At 35.4% G+C, this 18,868-nt stretch overlaps 2 protein-coding genes and 1 long non-coding RNA gene across 3 annotated transcripts; 1 reads left to right on the top strand and 2 right to left on the bottom strand.

Annotated features, from left to right (window-relative positions):
* The first annotated feature begins 7,178 nt into the window (after positions 1-7,178).
* On the top strand, positions 7,179-8,555 carry LOC110802084 (uncharacterized). The gene is made up of 2 exons (XR_002537068.2): positions 7,179-7,749; positions 8,345-8,555. It is a non-coding gene; the product is annotated as an uncharacterized lncRNA (long non-coding RNA).
* Positions 8,556-11,132: 2,577 nt separating this feature from the next.
* On the bottom strand, positions 11,133-14,110 carry LOC130463294 (uncharacterized). The gene is made up of 5 exons (XM_056832383.1): positions 13,832-14,110; positions 13,660-13,761; positions 13,466-13,564; positions 13,335-13,385; positions 11,133-11,453 (listed from the first exon to the last, which is right to left on the bottom strand). Exons 1-5 carry the CDS (start codon positions 14,027-14,029, stop codon positions 11,148-11,150), a joined length of 756 nt encoding a protein of 251 aa, XP_056688361.1. The 5' UTR covers positions 14,030-14,110; the 3' UTR covers positions 11,133-11,147.
* A 1,105-nt stretch (positions 14,111-15,215) lies between these two features.
* LOC130463293 (uncharacterized) lies at positions 15,216-16,946 on the bottom strand. Its single transcript, XM_056832382.1, has one exon. It carries the CDS (start codon positions 16,944-16,946, stop codon positions 15,216-15,218), a length of 1,731 nt encoding a protein of 576 aa, XP_056688360.1.
* Between the last annotated feature and the right edge of the window lie 1,922 nt (positions 16,947-18,868).

Here is an 18,868-nt window from a genome sequence, read left to right as displayed (position 1 = left end):
GATCAATTGTTTGATTAAATCATGCTAATAGGATTTAGAATCGAAAGATCGAATTTTAGAGGCTTACCTACAACTAGCAATTCTGATTATGTTAGCGATCGTACTGCATATGTTGAATTGAGAGTGTTAAGACCCGACCGTAGGATTAACTTGTGCTCTAGATAATTTGAATATTTGAGTTGTTGATGATGTTTTGATTGATTCTGAACTATGAACATGGTGAACCGTTGCCCTAGATCTTTTAGTTTATTTTTCTATTTATTTTAGTTTAAACATTGAATCCTAAATTTCGTGACATTGTTAGTTTCGCCATACCTTGAAAGCTAGATTTAAATAGCCATCTCTCTGTGGATTCGACCCTGCTTACCCTACTGCATTGTTAGGAGGTTTCGCTAGGATTTTATTTTTGACAGGTGTACGACAGCCTATCATTGCGTTGTTGTTGTTGTCATTGCGCTTATACAGGCGACGCACGCAGTTGCTGGGCGAGGGAGGTCGGCGGTGCGCAGGACCAAACAACAAGCGACGCAGCGAGTGGTGGTGATGTTGTTGCTCTTGCTTCGGTGGTGCAACAATCAGACAAGAAGAGGAGAGGAAGAACGAGATCGAGAGAGGGAACCGGGTGAGAGGAGAGAGAAAGTGAGGGAAAATTAAAGTTAGGTTTTTAAGGTGGGGATTTGTGAGGAGTGGGTTTGTATTTATAGGTTTCAGAAAACCCACATGGGCTAGGCTTAGGTTATCTCTTCTGGGCTCCCATTAAAGTAAATTGGGCTTGGTTAAATTATTCGGACTTGAACATGGAATTAGATCGGGCTAGATTAATTTAAAATTTATTTTCTTTTCTTAAAACCCAATTTAAATTCCCCAACTAAATTGAAAATTATTTTCTCTACAATTAAAAATAATTTTTATTTTTAATTAATAAAAGTACATTTAAGTAAATATTTAAATGCAACTTTAATTTAAAAAATTCTATAAAATGCTTTATAATATAATTAAATATATTTATAATTAATTAAAATACGGGGTATTACATGTGTTATACTACATTTCTAATCTAATATGATTTTAATGCACATATAAATTAACTAAATAATATGTCGAATAAGTGCTTTGAATTGATTTGCAGAACCTAGCAGAACTGTCTAACCAGAGATTATCTTATTAGGCGTTATGATTTTGTCAGATTATGTGAACATATTTATAGTGGTAAGGAAAGCAGTAAACAATATATGCATGTTACAATACAAGGGAGATTATATTGCAGTTCTCATAATCTTACCACTTGCATGTATTTGTTGGATCTCCTTTTGGGCTTAGAGGACCCTGGTCCCAGACTGATTCATCCTGATTCTTGGTTCACATTCTCTAGAGTAACCTTAATATTATACTAGAGTCCCACTTATTTCCCCAAAGTCACAATAAGAGATTCCGTTATGGGCTATGCTGAGAATAAGATAAGAAGATATAGATAAAGACCAGGTGTGCACTAACAGAATTAGACAAAATCTATCTTGATTGGTATTTATAATTGCATCTACTAAGCTTAGCAGTTACTATTTTGGAAATTAGTATAAAATGGCAGTTTTGCTCCGGATGATCTGTTCAGTGAGTTGAAGGGTCGCTCGTTGCTTAATCAAGACTATGATGTTGACAAGTGGGTTATAATTTCATCATTGAACTTTGCGAAACAGGACGAGTGTAAAATGTAGGCGTCTACAGTAAATCTCATGTTCAACTAAAATTTCAAAAAAAATCACCTGAATTATTAGAGCGCCATGTAGGAAATCTAATGGTTTCGGCCAATAAAAAATAAGATTTCTAATTTATTTTGAATTAAAAAAATCGAGTGCCACATAGATAATTAGTTAGGTGCCACGTAGATATTTTAATTAATTAATTACTAATATATACAACTCCATACAAAATCAAACACTCTAATAATTAAAAAATAAATCTAGAATAAAATTCATCCAAAATCAAACACATATCTAAAATAAAATTCAATCCAAAATCAAACATTAATCCAATATTAGAGCGCCACGTAGGACACTTACTGGTTTCGGCCAATGAAAAATAAGATTTCGAAATTATTTTTGAATTAAAAAAGTCGAGTGCCACATAGATAAATAATTAGGTGATACGTATATATTTTTATTAATTATTAATATTACGCATATATAATTTCGTGGGGCTATGACCTGAGCTATTCGTGGCAAAGCATGTGGGGTGCCAAATCCCTATTGCGAGATGGGCTTCGGTGGAGAATGGGAAATGGGAAGAATATCATGGTATGGCATGACCATTTGCTACCTAGCTGCAACACCCCTATTTTACCTTGCCTTGGTAAAGTCATTGACCCGGAGCTTCGGGTTAGCAATTTGATCGATCCTATATGTGGGGAATGGGACAGATCCGTAGTGCAACAGCTATTTTGTGACTAGGTATGTGCTATAATTTATCAGCTCCCCCTTTCTTGCTCGTTACCTTGTGATAAACTATTTTGGTGGCCTTCGAAAGACGGTGAATACTCGGTAAAATCGGGGTATTTGGGTCGGCTAAGTGCGGAGTTAGATGGAATGAACGAGGAAACCAAGGAGACTTGGAGTACGATTTGGAAGGTGGGTGGTCCTCCTAAGCTTAGCCATTTCCTATTGAAAGCTTGTAAAGGGAACATGGCTGTTAAGGTGGTTTTGTTTAGGAGGCACATAGCTGCAGATGATGTGTGTGGATGCTGTGGGCAGGAGCCCAAGTCGATTATTCATGTTCTCTTCCAGTGCACCGTAGCTAAGGAGACCTGGTTGGGTAGCTCTTTTGCCAGCCTAATAGATGAGTCACCTAGCTCCTCCTTTGCTGCGAGACTCCTGTGGTTGAACAACAAGGTGTCTAGAGCCGAGCTTCGATGTATTATGGCCATAGCCTGGCCATATGGTACTGCAGGAATAAGCGAGTACATGATGATGAAATGCTCAATTGTACTATTGTGGCAGGTGGTTTTGTTTGAATGGTGGAAGAGCATAGTACGTACATTATAAAGGTTCAAAGCTTCGTGTGTTCGTCCATGCCTCACTCGGCTACTGCTTGGTCGTGCCCACCCAATGGCATGGTTAAAGTCGATGTTGATGCACACATTGCAGCCTCATTCGTGGGTGTTGGTGTTGTGATGCGTGAAGATACGGGCAAGGTGATCCTCACGACGACGAAGAGGGTGCATGGGGGCACGATGGCTGATGTAGCAGAAGCCTTGGCAGCAAGGTATGGGGCAATGCTAGCAAGGCGATTTGGGTACAAGAGAGTATGGTTGGAAAGGGATGCAGTCTGTGTGACGAGGACAGTAAGCACAAAAATAAAGGGTCTTTCTCCCTTATTTCTTATTTTTGATGATATAGGCAATATTGCTTTGCTTTTTGATGCTTTTATTATTTCTCACATTAGAAGAGCAGGGAATACAGTAGCTCATCTAGTGGCAAGATGGGATACCAGGGATAGTATTGAATTAATTTGTATGAACTCTTTTCCGCAAAGTATCATCACTTTGGCGGACTTGGATTTTCAATAATAATCTCTGCCTACTTTTTCCCTCAAGAAATATATATATATAGAAAAATATATATATATATATATAGAAAAATATATATATATATATACATACATACATATATGGGTGAGGTTCCTGTGAGAACCGTCTTAGGATGAGAACTACTCTTATGGTGAGAACCTCTGTGCATATTATTCGAACTATATGTGCGTAGTTTTCAAAGTATATGTGCATATTTTTTAAGATAAATTTGCAAAAAAAAAAAACAATGTGAATATGAATTTTAATTTTCTGAAACGCTTAAAAAAACACGCATATTATATTGAGACAAATAATATGCACATGTAGTTCCAAAAATATGCATATTCAGTTATAAAACTATGCATATATAGTTCAAAACATATGCATATTCAATTTAAACTCTAAATTAAGTTCTATCTCCTCTCTCTCCCCTTTTTCTCTCTTCTCTCTCATCTTTTAGGGTTTTAATTTTCTTTGTCGTTTAGGCCGGAAATAGTCTAATTTCTTCGGAAATCAGACTACTTCCGACCCTTATTTCTTGTTTTTTCATTGTTTTCTCTTTATGTATTGTCTTGTTTTGTTTTTTCCGTTGTTTTGTTCCCAATTTATTCTTGGGTTGTTCCCAATTTATTTGGGTTTTTCCTAGAGTTTTCTAGGTTCTTGATTCTCATCCATGGATGAGAATTTTTTTAGGGTTTTTAGGGTTTCAATAATTGGGAAGGAGATTTGGATTCATACAGGTTTAGGGTTTATCATCAACTCGTCAATCAGAACAGTTCGTGCGCATATTGCGAAGGGCTCTACTTGGAAAGATGCGAAAACATCGAAAATCACTGCTCGCGTTAAGCTAGAAGCGGTGGAGTACGGGATGTGCTTTAGAATGCAGAATAGTAATTGTTTTGATTGTAACAGTTATGTATTTTCTTTGAATCTGTGGTATGCAGATCTATTTTATTATTGTAGATGCCGTATGGCTGATTATTAATGAAATTGTTCTTCCCCGTCAAAAAAAAAAAAAAAAAGTTATATCTCAAAGAATATACATACGAAGTGTAATCCGATCAGCACTAGGATCTACAACCGAACCTCAAGCTTCAAACATAAGTTCTATACTGTAAACAATTTGCTCTTACCGATCACTAAACTAGCACATGAACCCGTCAAAAAAAAATCAATATAAACTAGCACATGAAAACCCATCATCTTCTTTCTCTCTCCTCCCTCTCTCATCTCTCATAACGGATTTGTAGTTGCCTCTGTCTCCCTCCTCTATTCTCAAACTTAAATTGATTTAATTATTATATTAGTCACTAATTAATCGAACACCAGCCAAGAACTATGAATCGCATACCCCAGGCAATTATGAGGTTTGATTGCTTGGCGAATTAATTAGCAGGCAATTGGTGTTTTGATTGCAAACATACCCAGGCAATCACATGTGATTTCTGGATTCGGTGAGTTTCATGATTTCCAGGAAATACGATCAAGACTGCAACCTTGATTCAGAGGGTCGGACGAAGAGAAAAAGGAAATGTTTTTAAAATAAAAAAATTAACGATCGAGATATAAATAATGAACAGTCAAGATTATAGTTCTCACCATAAGAGAGGTTCTCACCCTATATATATATATATATATATATATATATATATATATATATATATATATATATATATATATATATATATATATATATATATATATATATATATCCAAAATCAAACACTCAATAATTAAAAAAATCTAAAATGAAATTCAATCCAAAATCTAAAACTAATATAACCTAATCTAATATATAAAACATAGCAGTTGGAATATATAAGAGTTTTATTTTAACTTAACAATTTAATAGAATCCGTGTATCGTATGGGCTAAAATCTAGTATATGATCATCTAGACACTTAAATAAATTATGTTATTTCATTAATACTTCCGCTTAAAATATGATAATAGTATTATTAATTGTCAAAAGTCAGCCATTAACCAAATACTTCGTACTATTTGGACTAATTAATACAAGTCTCTGAATTGGTGATCTCCAGGGAATTGAAGTAGAATTATCAGGTGGGCTTGAAATTTGAAATGAAAGTGGGCTTGAATGAGGGAGATTGTGAATGTATCAGTGGGTTTGTGCCAGTAGGCTTGAAATTTCTATGAAAGTGTGGTAGCAACTAGCAAGTCCTATTGATAGCTTGACACGAACAACTATTTTCGCAACATGAGAATAAATTGCTTTGATCGACGAGTTGATGATAAGCCATAAACTTATACAAAATATATCACCTTCTCAATTATTAAAACTTTTAAAAAAAAATCTCGTGATGGGTAAATATCAAGAATGGAGAAAATTAGGGAAAACCCAAAAACCTAGACTAAAACAACAACAAAAAAAGGAAAAAATGAAAAGATTACAAGAAAAGGGGTCAAAAATATTGAAATCTAGAGAAATAGTCTACATTTTGAAAAATTAAACTATTTTCGGCTTAAATGAGTTTCTAATTTCAACTTTGAAAAAGCGAGCAGATCTCGAGTAGCAAGCCACTGATCTGCTTAAGTACTGGATGCCAGCACTGGCGCCAGGCGCAGCCACCTGCGCCAAACGCCGCTGCCTGCATCCAGGACAGTGGCTCACAGTGGCCTGTTGCCCACTTTTGCTCAAGTTTTCGTGTTGGGAGTTAGTCTATTTTTGAATCTTGAAGGACGCTCCCAAACCTCGAGAACGAATGTCGAAAAACGAGCTTTTCAAATACAATATTCAAGTGCGATTTCAATTTTCAATTTCTAGGCATTTCATGCATTTTTCGAAAACCATATTTGTGCAAAACGAATTTCTACCTTGCCCAAACGGATGTGTTCTACATTCGGGCTAGCCCCGGGGGCAACGAAATGGTGATTCTCCATACGGTTCCCGACCAAAGTGTGTGACCATTTCCGCGCCTACCGAAACTTGGCATTTACTTGACATTCCCGATGTCAAGTATGGAGGTCGTTTGCCGACACACACGTCCCTTAGGCGGATGTGCAAGTTGTCGCCGGATCCGTCTCTTAGTCAAGTACCTTTTGACACCCAAACCGACCACTTGCATCATACAAAACTTAGACCGACCTTGTAATAGCCCAATTTTTAAGGTGCTTTAATTTTAAATTAAAGGCTATTTATTAATAAATTCTTAAATAAATGTTCATATAATTATTACCATAATTACTCATATACTTCCTCCGTCTTTTAATACTCGCAACGTTTGTTAGTTTCACGCATGCCAATGCACAACTTTGATCATTTATATCTTAAATTCTCTTTATGCAAAAATTATAAAAAGTTGATATTTTGAAAATACACATTGAGACGAATCTAACAAGATCCCACATGACTATGTTTTATCTTATACAAAAAACACTACGAATAGTTAATGTAGATTATATGAATAGTGGCAAAAGTCCAAACGTTGCGAGTATTAAAAGACGGAGGAAGTATATGTTTTTTTTAATTGATTTTTTAAAAAAATTTCTTTAGAGATTAGTTTAATATTAACTATCTTTGAGATTTATGATCTCCTTATATATATACAAATTATTCTTTGATGAGTCAACTTAGCTCTCCTTCCTCCAACTCATGTAATACGTGGCATATTGTCAAGGACAAAGTTTTACAAGTGCCTAATTCATCATATTTTAGTTTCCTTTTTATTATTAAGATTTTGGGGAAATTTAAGGGGGCCTTTGTAATTTCTCAAGAATTGCTCCTTTTCTATTTCTTTGCTTGATGGACAAGCAGCAATAACCATCCAAGTTCACTTTCATGAATTTCCTCAAGAATTCCGTTAACGCCCACAATTTATTTCTCTCCTCTATTGCCTGAGTTTATCATCGAGCTTATGCTCGTCCATTATTTCACACTTACAATCAGATTTGACCCATAGTTTCTTCATTAAAGATATAGATATTTTCGAGTTGTCCAATTTAGGCGCAAAAATCATTCAATTCCGACTCCCGAGCTAAGAGATATGCCTTCTGCACTGTTTTCGTGCTGCTATTCAACGAACTACCACTATAACTATTGTTGTTCTCATTTTGTCATTTATTGGAGAATTATTCACGAGGTTCAAGTTAGAGAATGGTGATCGAGGATTATGGATGAAATAAATATGATTGTTATTTTTGAGTTAATAAGGAAATGATCAGCATTTAAGGTAACTTTTATGTTCAGCAAAATTTCTTTGTGCCCGTGTGTGTTTGAAATTTGTTCTTTATTTTACATGATCATATATCCATGGCCATGAATATCATGAATTGCATTTATATTGGATGATTGTTTAATTTGATTGATATTGTAAAATTATTTGTGGAATTGTTCGGAAATAATTTGTGTGTTGAAATAGATTTTGAAATGATATTGTAAACTAAACATATGACTCTTATTTGTTTTGCTGGCATTGGATTATGAACGGATATGGAAAAGAGGGCAAGTTACAAGCGGAGGAAAGATACTGAAATTAAAGCTAAGACCAGAACGGTCGAATCTGTGTGATAATTTATGTTCTATGATAAGTTATGTTGTGTCCAAAGCCTGCTCTTGCCACTGATTTGTGAAGGGAATGATCAATGCCAGTTATACGTTTCCAAATACAACAAAAGTCTATTTCCGAACAATTGCCACGTTGTGTTTTGAAAACTCTTTTGATCAAATGGTTTTGGAAATAAAACGTTTTACGGGCTGAAGTAAGGTTACGACTTTTCCACTCATTTTGGAATTTTGTTTTTTCTATGTCTTCTCTTTGTAAGCAGGTTGTGTCGAAGCTCAGGTGGGATTCAAATGGAGCTTGATTGTATTTCAGGGATTCAAATTATGTGTTATATATTAAGGTTGTATTTATTTGTGAGATTAGTTTACGAAATGTTGTAAGTGTGATTGTGAGTTAAGGTTTATTATTTATTCAAGGATTATTCATTCGAGTTATTTAAGGTTATTTTGTGGGCTCATAACCCACAGGTCCAAGATCGAGCTTATTTAAGATTAAGGTTAATTATTCCGCTGCGTATTAAGAGTTAATTGTGATTATTAAGGGTTAAGTGTTCTTTATTAACAGCTCAAAAGAGCGGGCTGTTACAGACCTTAGGTTGAGAACTTTGCATGTCGCATTCATATTCATGATTAGTGTGACAACGTGCTACTTGTGCATTGTGTGGGCGTCTTTGCACGCGTGAATGGCTAACCTCGAGTTCTAGCTTTGCCAAAACCAATTAGCCTCCAACTAGGAAACCAAACCCCCAGGAGCATCATTCAAACCTCATGCATCTAAAATTGCCGATTTAAGGTCTTTTAGGAGTGCCACTCCATTTGATTCAAAACCCTCAAACACGCCTCACGCACAAATGCCAAATTCAAATATCAATCCAACGGCGTCATAATGCCGGATTTTCCAGTCCAAATTTTAAAATTCCAAGTTCAAATGCAATCCAACGGCGTCATATTGCCAGATTTTCTAGTCAAAACTTCAATTTCCAAGTTCAAAACTCAAATCCAACGGCGTCATAATGCCGGATTTTCCAATTCAAACCTCGAGTTTCAATTTTCAAGTCCAAGTCCAACGACGTGATAATGCCGGATTTTCTAGTCAAAATTTCAAATTCCAAATTCGAAACTCAAGTCCAACGGCGTCATGCCGGACTTCCTAGTTCAAACATTCAAATCTTCAAAACCTCAAACTCAAGTTGCCAATTCCAATCTCAAAGCCTCAAGTTCAAATGTCCAAACTTGTGATCGGCGTAATGCCAACTTTTCAACTCTATCTTTCAAACTTCAAGTCCTATACTCAAAGTTTCCAATTTCAAATCCATGATGGCATAATGCCGAATTTTCCTCTTTCAATTTCGTTTTCAAACACTTCAAAATTCCAAGTCCACGGCGGCATAATGCCGGACTTTCAACTTTCAAGTTCCTATTCAAATCCTTTTTTTTTTCAAAAGTCAAAGCTCCAAGTCAAATGCCTCAATTCCATGGTGGCGTAATGCAGGAATTTTCAAAACACAAGGCCTCATATTCTATACAAAAGTGCGTCTTTTCAAAGTTCAAACTTCGAATCAAATCCAAATTTCAAATTCATCTTCAAGCTACAAAAAATTCTTGCTTTCCATTGCTCCCAAGAACAAAATTCAAAATACTTCCAACGGGTTGAAAATCCCCTGAAATAATACAAACCCCATTTCCAAATACTTCCAACAGGTTGAAAATCCCCTGAAATAATACAAGTTCCAAATTGTCCAACGGGTTGAAACTCCGCTAAATATTCAAAATCCAACGGGTTGAAACTCCCCTAAAATACTTCGAGATCTAGCGGGTTCAAATTCCTTTGAAATACTCGAAATCCAATGGGTTGAAATCCCCCTAAATATTGACGGGTTGAAATTCCCTTGAAATAATACGAAATCAATTCCCTTTCAATCGGGTTGAAACTCCCCTGAAATATTCTAGATCCAATCGGATTGAAATTCCCCTTAAATATTGACGGGTTGAAATTCCCCTAAAATATTGACTAGTTGAAATTCCCTTGAAATAATACAAAATTCAATTCCTAATACAAGTTCAATTTCCAAATTCTCGATGGGTTGAAATTCCCCTAAAATAGTTCATTTTCCAATAGGTCGAAATATTCTTTTTCGATATTCCAAGTTCTAGCACAAGGAGTCAACTTCCACAAAAGAATGAAGGCTCCTCTCAAACACTTCCAACGGGTTGCAAACCCCGAATACAAGTACAAAATCTAAAATCCCGAATCTTCGGAGTGGCACTTAGAGTCAAGTCTAGGTCTCATTCATTGCATGCATATCATATCATCTGTCGGGAAGTCCAAGTTCTAAAGTTCTAAATCATGTGGTGTGTCCTAACTAGGAGTCACTACTAGAAAAGGGGATTTTAACGACAAACTTTTTCGTCGTTATAAGTTGAAAAATTCGTCGTTAAAACTTTTAACGACGAACAAAGTTCGTCGTGATTTTTGTCGTAATAGCTTCCGACGTTATTAGTATTAACGTCAACGTTCGTCGTGAATTTTACACGACGAAATTATTGTTCGTCGTTATTTATTAACGACAAAAAGGTTGTTCGTCGTTATTTATTAACGACAAAAAGGTTGTTCGTCGTTATTTATTAACGACAAAAAGGTTGTTCGTCGTTATTACGTATTCAATGACGTCAAACAAAGAGCAAATAACGACCAACATAGTTGACGTAAAAAGAGAATCAAATTGACACAATAATTTTAATTATCGTCCAACAACGACAAAATATTTCGTCGTTAATGTGACTAAAATAAATATAGTTTGTCGTAAATATGAAAAATATATATAACCTGCCATTCATTCAAAACCATAAAAAGTATATAGAATATTACACTAAATTTATATTAATTAACGTAATCAATTACAAAAGATTTATAATAAACAAATTCAATGTGAGTCAAAACAAACTAATAACGTCAAATATATAACTTGGTCCATACTAAGAATTAAATCTCAATGATTCATTGTTCTTAAAAAAAGTAAGAAAATTTGCACCAAATATCTAAAACTGATGTGTAGCAGCTTCGACCTATTCTTGCATTTCTGATCCTGATTGTGAAGTTGGAATAGTAACATTAAGTTGCGACACCAATGCATCTTGAAACATTTTCATTCTAGACTCAACCAAGCTAACACGTTCCTTCATTTCATTGTTCTCGGCTTGTACTTCCTCCACGCGATTTGCAAGAACTTCATTATGTTTGTTGGCAGCATTCAATTTAGTTTGAAGCTCTACTCTACTGGGTTGTGGTCCCCTTACATCTTTAAGCTTTATTCCTCCTCCAAAACCTACAACCCGATCTCGAGATTTTGATTTAAAAACTTGTTGTACTACCTAGCAGAACACAAAGAAATTACATTAGTACATGAAGAATACATTTGCACATGAAGATCTATTATTGGTATTTCGAGACAAGAAGTAGATAATAAGGCCTGATCACAATTGAAAAGGTAGTACTAAAGGATGCACCATTCAAGGAAATACCCTGCCCAGATAAGGTAAGCAAAGACCCTGAAATTATTTAGTACAGAAAAACTCAGACTAGTCACTCGCTAAAACTGCCTAAACGTACCATACACAAACACCAAAAGAGAATTAGAGGAGAGTAGTAGGCCTAGTAAGAGTTGGTAATGCCATTCAGAATTGCACCCCAACTAAGCAGTGAGAATCGTTGGTTCAACAAAGCGGGACAGACTGAAAGAAGAAAGCGAGGGTGACGAAGACAAAGAAACAACTCACAATCTAATGAACACAAAAATGCAAGACAAACAAGTCCATGAATGATCACACAAACAAAACTTGGGTGATGAAGAGCTAGGCAACGGTTAAACAATAAACATCACTATTAAAACCTAAAGTCGTCGTTTAATCAGACCAGTTCATTTTCATATGTTCCACATCCACCAGAGTTGAGTTAGACCAAAACCAAAAAATGTATGAATATCCAGGACATGAAAAAGAGACTGGGATATGGTCAAGTTTTTGACACAGACAGATAGTCTTTAGGAGACGAAGCAAAACTAAACGTCCTGTTTGTTATGCTAAAAAAAATCTTGAGGAGTATCATTATATTGAATATCAACCACAACACAAGACACCAAGAAATACGTCAATCATTTCTCTATTATGATCCTAGCAAAACCAGCCAAAATCAGAAACATGTAGATCAATCATGGCAATAATTAACTTCTTTGTAATGTAATAGCAAGTCCTTTTTCTCTCTGAAAATCTGTGTTATGTTATTAACCCGCAACTACAGAAACTAAAATATGGAATTCTTAGCTACTAAAAGTTCACGGGCGGCTATGAACATAATGGCCACATAGAGACAGAATAAATTTCAACCTACATTAGTTTTCATCTAGAACCCAGCATGCAACTATTATTAAAATTACAGTTCACAATTTCACATACAACTGAAACAAGAGGTAGTGCTTCCTATGTAGATCAAAAGTTACTACTACATGTAGATAAATCAACGAAAACATCAATATTAACAATGGAGAATTTCAGGATGATAATGATTTCAGGAATCCTTAAATAATTATGTCCAGTCAACAAGTCTCATGTACAAAAAGGTGTATCATTTGCAATACATGGAATAATATTATAATGTTTTCCCCTCTAATTCCCAGCAGAAAGATAAGATGCAAATCACTCATCTGAACTGTCCCACCAATACAAACTCTCAATTACTTTGCCATACAATAAACAAAGAAATTGGAATTCCAATTTAGAGCTGACCTTGAATGAGCTGACCTTGAATGAGCTAAAAGAACACAAACAACCTGAATTACTTTGCCTCGGTATAGAGTTAAAGGGCAAGGGCGAGGGACAAACGATCAACTGTGTAGAATATCCTTATAAACACAAAACCACTCTGACGGAGCTAGGTGAGAGCAGAACCAAACATGAAAGACTAAACTCTATGAATAGTTACCAGTATTACATAATCAATATTCATGTAGTTATTTGAGGTCTTCAATAAGTTACCAGAATATACACCAACACATAGAACAATATCTTGTAGTGACAATTGAATTAAATATTGATGATTCCTAACAAACAAATACTATACAGTGGCAAATAATCATATCACTTGAAGATAACACTATACTAACTACTTATCATTTCAGTATTTTTTGCAGGATGATCTTATAAAATTCTCAAACTCAAAACTGAATGGATGAGAAATGACAGATGAAGAGTATTTACCTCGACTTGAGAAAGTGATGGATCCTTTGCCATTGTTTCCCGAAGTTCTTCCTATAACATAGCAAAAACAAGATCATTAACATTAACTAAAAAAAACGGGCCAACAAAAATAAAGCATTCAACAGACATACATATTTTTGCGTTGTCTCCGCATTTGGAAGTTGAGTTCCTTTCTTTCGAGTGGAGTAGAATACATCAACCAAACTCGGCTTCTTCCCATTATTTCCTCCCTTACATAACAAAGAAAATAATCAGTTGTCATGTGAATTTAATTCCAAACTTCCTGAACCTATGAAATTAGGTATTAATAATCATTCTTTCTCACCAAATCATCCCAAATGACTTGCCTAAAAGGCTTGCTCCCAGTTCGAGGCATTAACTCTTTAAGATACTGAGCCCGATTATTAGAGTTCCTGGCACTTCTTTCCTGAAATTCGAAAAAATTAAATTTCGGAACACATTATAAAGGAAAAGGGATTATAGTTAAGTGATTTTACCTTAAATTCTCGCTTTGAAAAAATCTCCTTAATAAGCCACTGCCACTCACTCTTATTAAGCCCATCAGGTGGAGAAGCGTTGTATGCAGCTTTTAAGGTGAGTTTCTTATGAATGATTTTATACCTTAACAAGTCTGACCTCCATTTTCTCCACAACTCCTTCATATGGTCCAAAACATGCTCCTTGTAGGCCTCCATATTTTCATTAGTAAAGGAATCCTGGAATCAAGTAAAAGAAAAACAAATCAAAGAGTGAAATGTCAGACTAAAAATGGAAACCCCAATAACATAACCAAATTAAATAATGAAAAAAAGTAATTAATAAAAAAAATTCACTTGTATGGAAATCAAATACGAAGTATTAAAATATATTCCTTACTTCATCCTTAAACCATTTTCTAAAATTCTCGCTCCATTCCTCTTCGGTGATCCCAGAATCATCTATTGGATGAGTTTCAGAATACTCTCTGTAAGCAAAAAAGCATATAAATATATAAAGAAAATTTTTGTGAATATGAAGAAAAGATATTTACTCTTAGACTCTTACTGTAGGAAAGGTTGAACCTCGTCGCAGTTCTTCAAAATGTAATCGTGAGCTTGATCCATTTCACGCCTGGGAACACTTATAACAGTTGGAGCTCCTAAACCTCTACCAGAATGGATGAAAATATCCAAGGCTTCATCACTGCCGTTTGCATTTTCATAATTTCGTTCCTGGCGATTAAATCTTGTTTCTATATTATGCATATACCTTGAGCAAAGGGTCATACACTCATCTGCTAAATAGCCCTCCGCAATTGAAGCTTCTGGATGAGCCCTATTTCGTACATAAGATTTAAGCTTATACATATATTGTTCAATAGGATACATCCATCTGAACTGAACAGGACCTCCGATCATAGCTTCATCGGCTAAATGAATTGGCAAATGCATCATTACATCAAAGAACGAGGGAGGAAAAACCTTCTCTAATTTGCAGAGAGTGATAGGAATTTGGGTCTCTAGTTGCTTCAATTCACTCACTTTAAGTACTTTAGCACATAATAAGGTAAAGTACCTTGATAGCTCAATCAGTGCTTCGCGTACAAGTGGAGTGAGTAGACCACGTATTGCCAAAGGAAGAAGATGTTCGAGTATTACATGGCAATCATGGCTCTTTAAACCTGAAATTTTTCCTTCCTTAGTGTTGACACAGTAAGATATATTCGATGAAAAACCGTCAGGTACTTTTAACTCTTTCAAAAAATTACAAAATCTTTGCTTCTCGGCAGGAGAAAAAGTAAACGGTGCTGGAGGCATCTTATATTTGTCCCCTTCTTTGACTGGGTGCAATGTGGGCCTTATCCCCATAGCTTCCAAGTCATGACGTGATTTTATAGTGTCTTTAGTCTTCCCCTTTGATGTTCATAATTGTCCCAAGAACACTATCACATATATTTTTCTCAATATGCATCACATCTAAATTGTGCCGTGACAAATGTTTCCTCCAGTATGGAAGCTCAAAGAAAATACTTTTCTTATTCCAATTATCACCCCTAAGCTCATGATTTATTTTTGTCTTCACATGTGGATCCTTGGACAAAACAATGTTCTCGAGATCCTCGAGTTGACGAAGAATTTCATCAATTGAACAAGGTTCAGGAGGTAGACCATGCTCAACTTTTCCGTCAAATGAATCCTTATCCTTCCGCCATCTATGGTTCTTTGGCAAATAACATCTATGCTCCATGTAGCATTCTTTGCCCCCATGAGATAGTCTCATTGATCGTGTATCCTTAAGGCAACGAGGGCATGCCAAATAACCCTTAGTACTCCATCCTGACAACATGGCATATGCTGGAAAATCATTAATTGTCCACATCAGTGCTGCACGTAAATTAAAATGATGTTGAGTTGCTGCATCGAAGGTCTCGACACCAGTGTCCCATAGATCTTTTAATTCCTCGATCAATGGTTGCAAATATATGTCAATTGCATCACCGGGTCCTTTAGGACCAGGAATAAGCATCGAAAGAAGTATATTAGACTGCTTCATACAAAGATCTGGAGGTAAGTTATATGGCATAAGTACTACAGGCCAAATACTATAAGGTGTTTTCGAGTTTGCAAAGGGTTGGAAACCATCACTGGCAAGCCCCAACCTAACATTTCTAGGATCTGATGCAAACTCGGGAAACTCCTTGTCAAATGACTCCCACGCGGCTCCATCAACAGGATGTCGCATCGTACCATCTTTCTTCTTTTTACCATCATGCCACCTCATCAAAGAAGCAGTCTTTGAACACATGAATAATCTTTGAAGCCTCGGTTTTAGTGGGAAGTAGCGTAATATCTTGTGAGGTATTTTTTTACCATTTGACTTACACTTGTCTTCCCCACTGTGTTTGTTTGTTTTCCATCTCGATGCACCGCAAATATTGCATGCATCTAGCTTCTCATTCTCCTTCCAATATAACATGCAATCATTAACACATGCATCGATCTTTTCATAGGAAAGTCCGAGGTTTCTCATGATCTTTTTTGACTCTTTGTAAGAATCTGGTAAAGTTGACCCTGTAGGTAAAAGCCGATTCTTCAAAAATTTGAGAAGCATGCTAAAAGACTCATTGGTCCAACGACCAAGAGTCTTAATATGAAGAAGCTCCAAGATTGCAGACATTGTAGAACTCTTAGCACCTTCATAGACCGGATCTTGTGAATCCTTCAATAGGTTATAAAAACTTTTAACGTCGGCATTTGGCTCCTCGACATCATTGACATCAGCAGAGGGACTAACATCATTGAACGCAGGATATAAATCCCTTAGAATATCAAAAATTTCATCATGGTCTTCTCCCTCATCATGATCCTCGTCAGACACGATTTCTGACTCATCCAACCCCTCCCCATGATGATACCAGAAGGTGTATCTTTTGATTATTCCAAAAACAAGTAGATGTTCCCTTACTTTCTCACGATCACCGGATTCTCCATTCATACATTTGGTACAAGGACAACGAATTGTCTCAGTTTTCAACTTTTGAAAAGCATAGTCTAAAAAATTATTAACTCCCTCGGCATATGTTGGATCACCAATGTAATCTTTAATGGAAATCCAATCCTTACAGAGAGTCATTTTCACCAAGTATAATAATAAAATGGCAGAAAAAAATTACCTAGAGAATCAACAAAGATAAGAATATGTTATTTTAAAAAAACCGGTCCACGATCATGATAAATGTAAGAGGTACAATAATCCAACACCTAATACGACAATTTTCAGCAAATGCAGGCTAGCATAAAATTTCGCACACATAGTATATTGAGTCAATGATGCTGACTCGACTAGATTTCTTGGTCATATAAGTCAACCAAGGAAGACCTAATACACTTAAAAGTATATAAAACTTTATGAAAAATATTATACGCATACAAGCCTAATTCTTAGGATGGGAATACGACAATACTATATTTTTTCAAACTTTGGATGGGAATCAAACCTAACTGAAGGGTGTATTAGATTTTTAGATGTATCGGGTTGTTGCAGAGGTTTCTTATCACTATGGCTAGCTTCATATCAGGTTTTAGACATTAAGATCAGAAATGTCAGAATATATGCAGAACTTGTTAATTCAGAATATAGGCAGAACTTGTTAATTCAGAATATAGGCAGAACTTGTTAATTAAGATCAAGGATCAGTTTAATCCTGGAATTTATTTATTAAGATCAGAATATAGGCAGAACTTGTTAATTCAGTCAAGGATCTGTTTAATCCTGGAATTTATTTATTATTCATTTTAATATTTTTGTTCTGTTTTCTTGCAATTTTAAATATAGGATCACAGAGGACAGAAGGTTAAACTGGATTATGAGTCAGGTTAAACTCAATTTTAAGCTTATACAAAGATTATATCTAGGATGTTTATTCTACAGTATCGGGTCCAGTCATACTTGTCAGACATCAACAAATATTTAGCAATCAAAACTAACCACAAGTCAAGAATAGAAATATAAAAAAATATAAAAACAAATTAACAACCACTCTGAATCTTAACAAATTGCCCAAAAACAGAAAAGAGTACGCATACCAGGAAGCTTATCCTAGAAATAGACTCAAAAAAGAACAACAAATAAAAATTTCCTAACATAGCACAAGCCTTGGGAGAAAGAAACCAATGCCACACATGACTCAGAGAGTAACCATTCTGTCAAGAAGCAGGTTCTGACTCGTATATGAAAGTCCATTCATGATGGAGTTTCCAGGACATTGTATATATTGAAACCTTTGGAAAAATGCATAATTTAATTTTGTTATATACAGATTACAGAGCATACCGCAAATTGACCTTGCTGGGATTGAACTTCTTGTAAAATTTGTCTGAATGTATTATCAATTACTATAATCTCCAACAAGCAAGAAAGCAATATTTACAATATAACATATCAAGAATATATACCCATATGCGCTTGAAGGCAAACCAGAAGTCATAATACAGTTGACCAAAACAGGGGAGAATTGAGGGGAACTTCCATTGCCAACTGAATACTGCATTTATTACTATGAAATTCAAAGCATGAGGTCTGAAATTAACAGCACATAGGCCTCCTATTTGGTAACAAAATCTAAATCAAGTACATATTTGAACATATGAACATCAACAAACCATAAAAAAGAAATCAACATATGAACATCAACAAACCATAAAAAACGCCCAAAACTAATTTCGAAACATACCGATTCGGAGGATTAAATCTTCAATTTCGTAGATTTTCTAACAAACTCCAACTATAGCAGCTTCAATCCTTGATATCGTTCCTCCTCTGTCTGGCTTTTTGTTCTTCAAATTTATTTATTTTCCAATTGAATATGAATCGTGAGTTTAGGGTTAGGTTTTAGGAAGGAGATGATTGAAGAAAATTGAGGAAAGGAAGGGTTTCAAAGATTTTCAGAAAATTGCGCGTTATTGACTCTGAGAATTAAGTGAAAAATTTATTTGCCGCTTCACCTAAATAAATCGCGCTGTGCTGGAGTATATTAACGACGACTTGTTTTTTCC

The sequence above is a fragment of the Spinacia oleracea genome, chromosome 6, assembly GCF_020520425.1.
Source record: "Spinacia oleracea cultivar Varoflay chromosome 6, BTI_SOV_V1, whole genome shotgun sequence".
NCBI classification, from domain to species: Eukaryota; Viridiplantae; Streptophyta; class Magnoliopsida; order Caryophyllales; family Amaranthaceae; genus Spinacia; species Spinacia oleracea.
The sequence above is the reverse complement of the archived record's forward strand: the minus strand, read 5'-3'. Positions and strand labels throughout refer to the sequence as shown.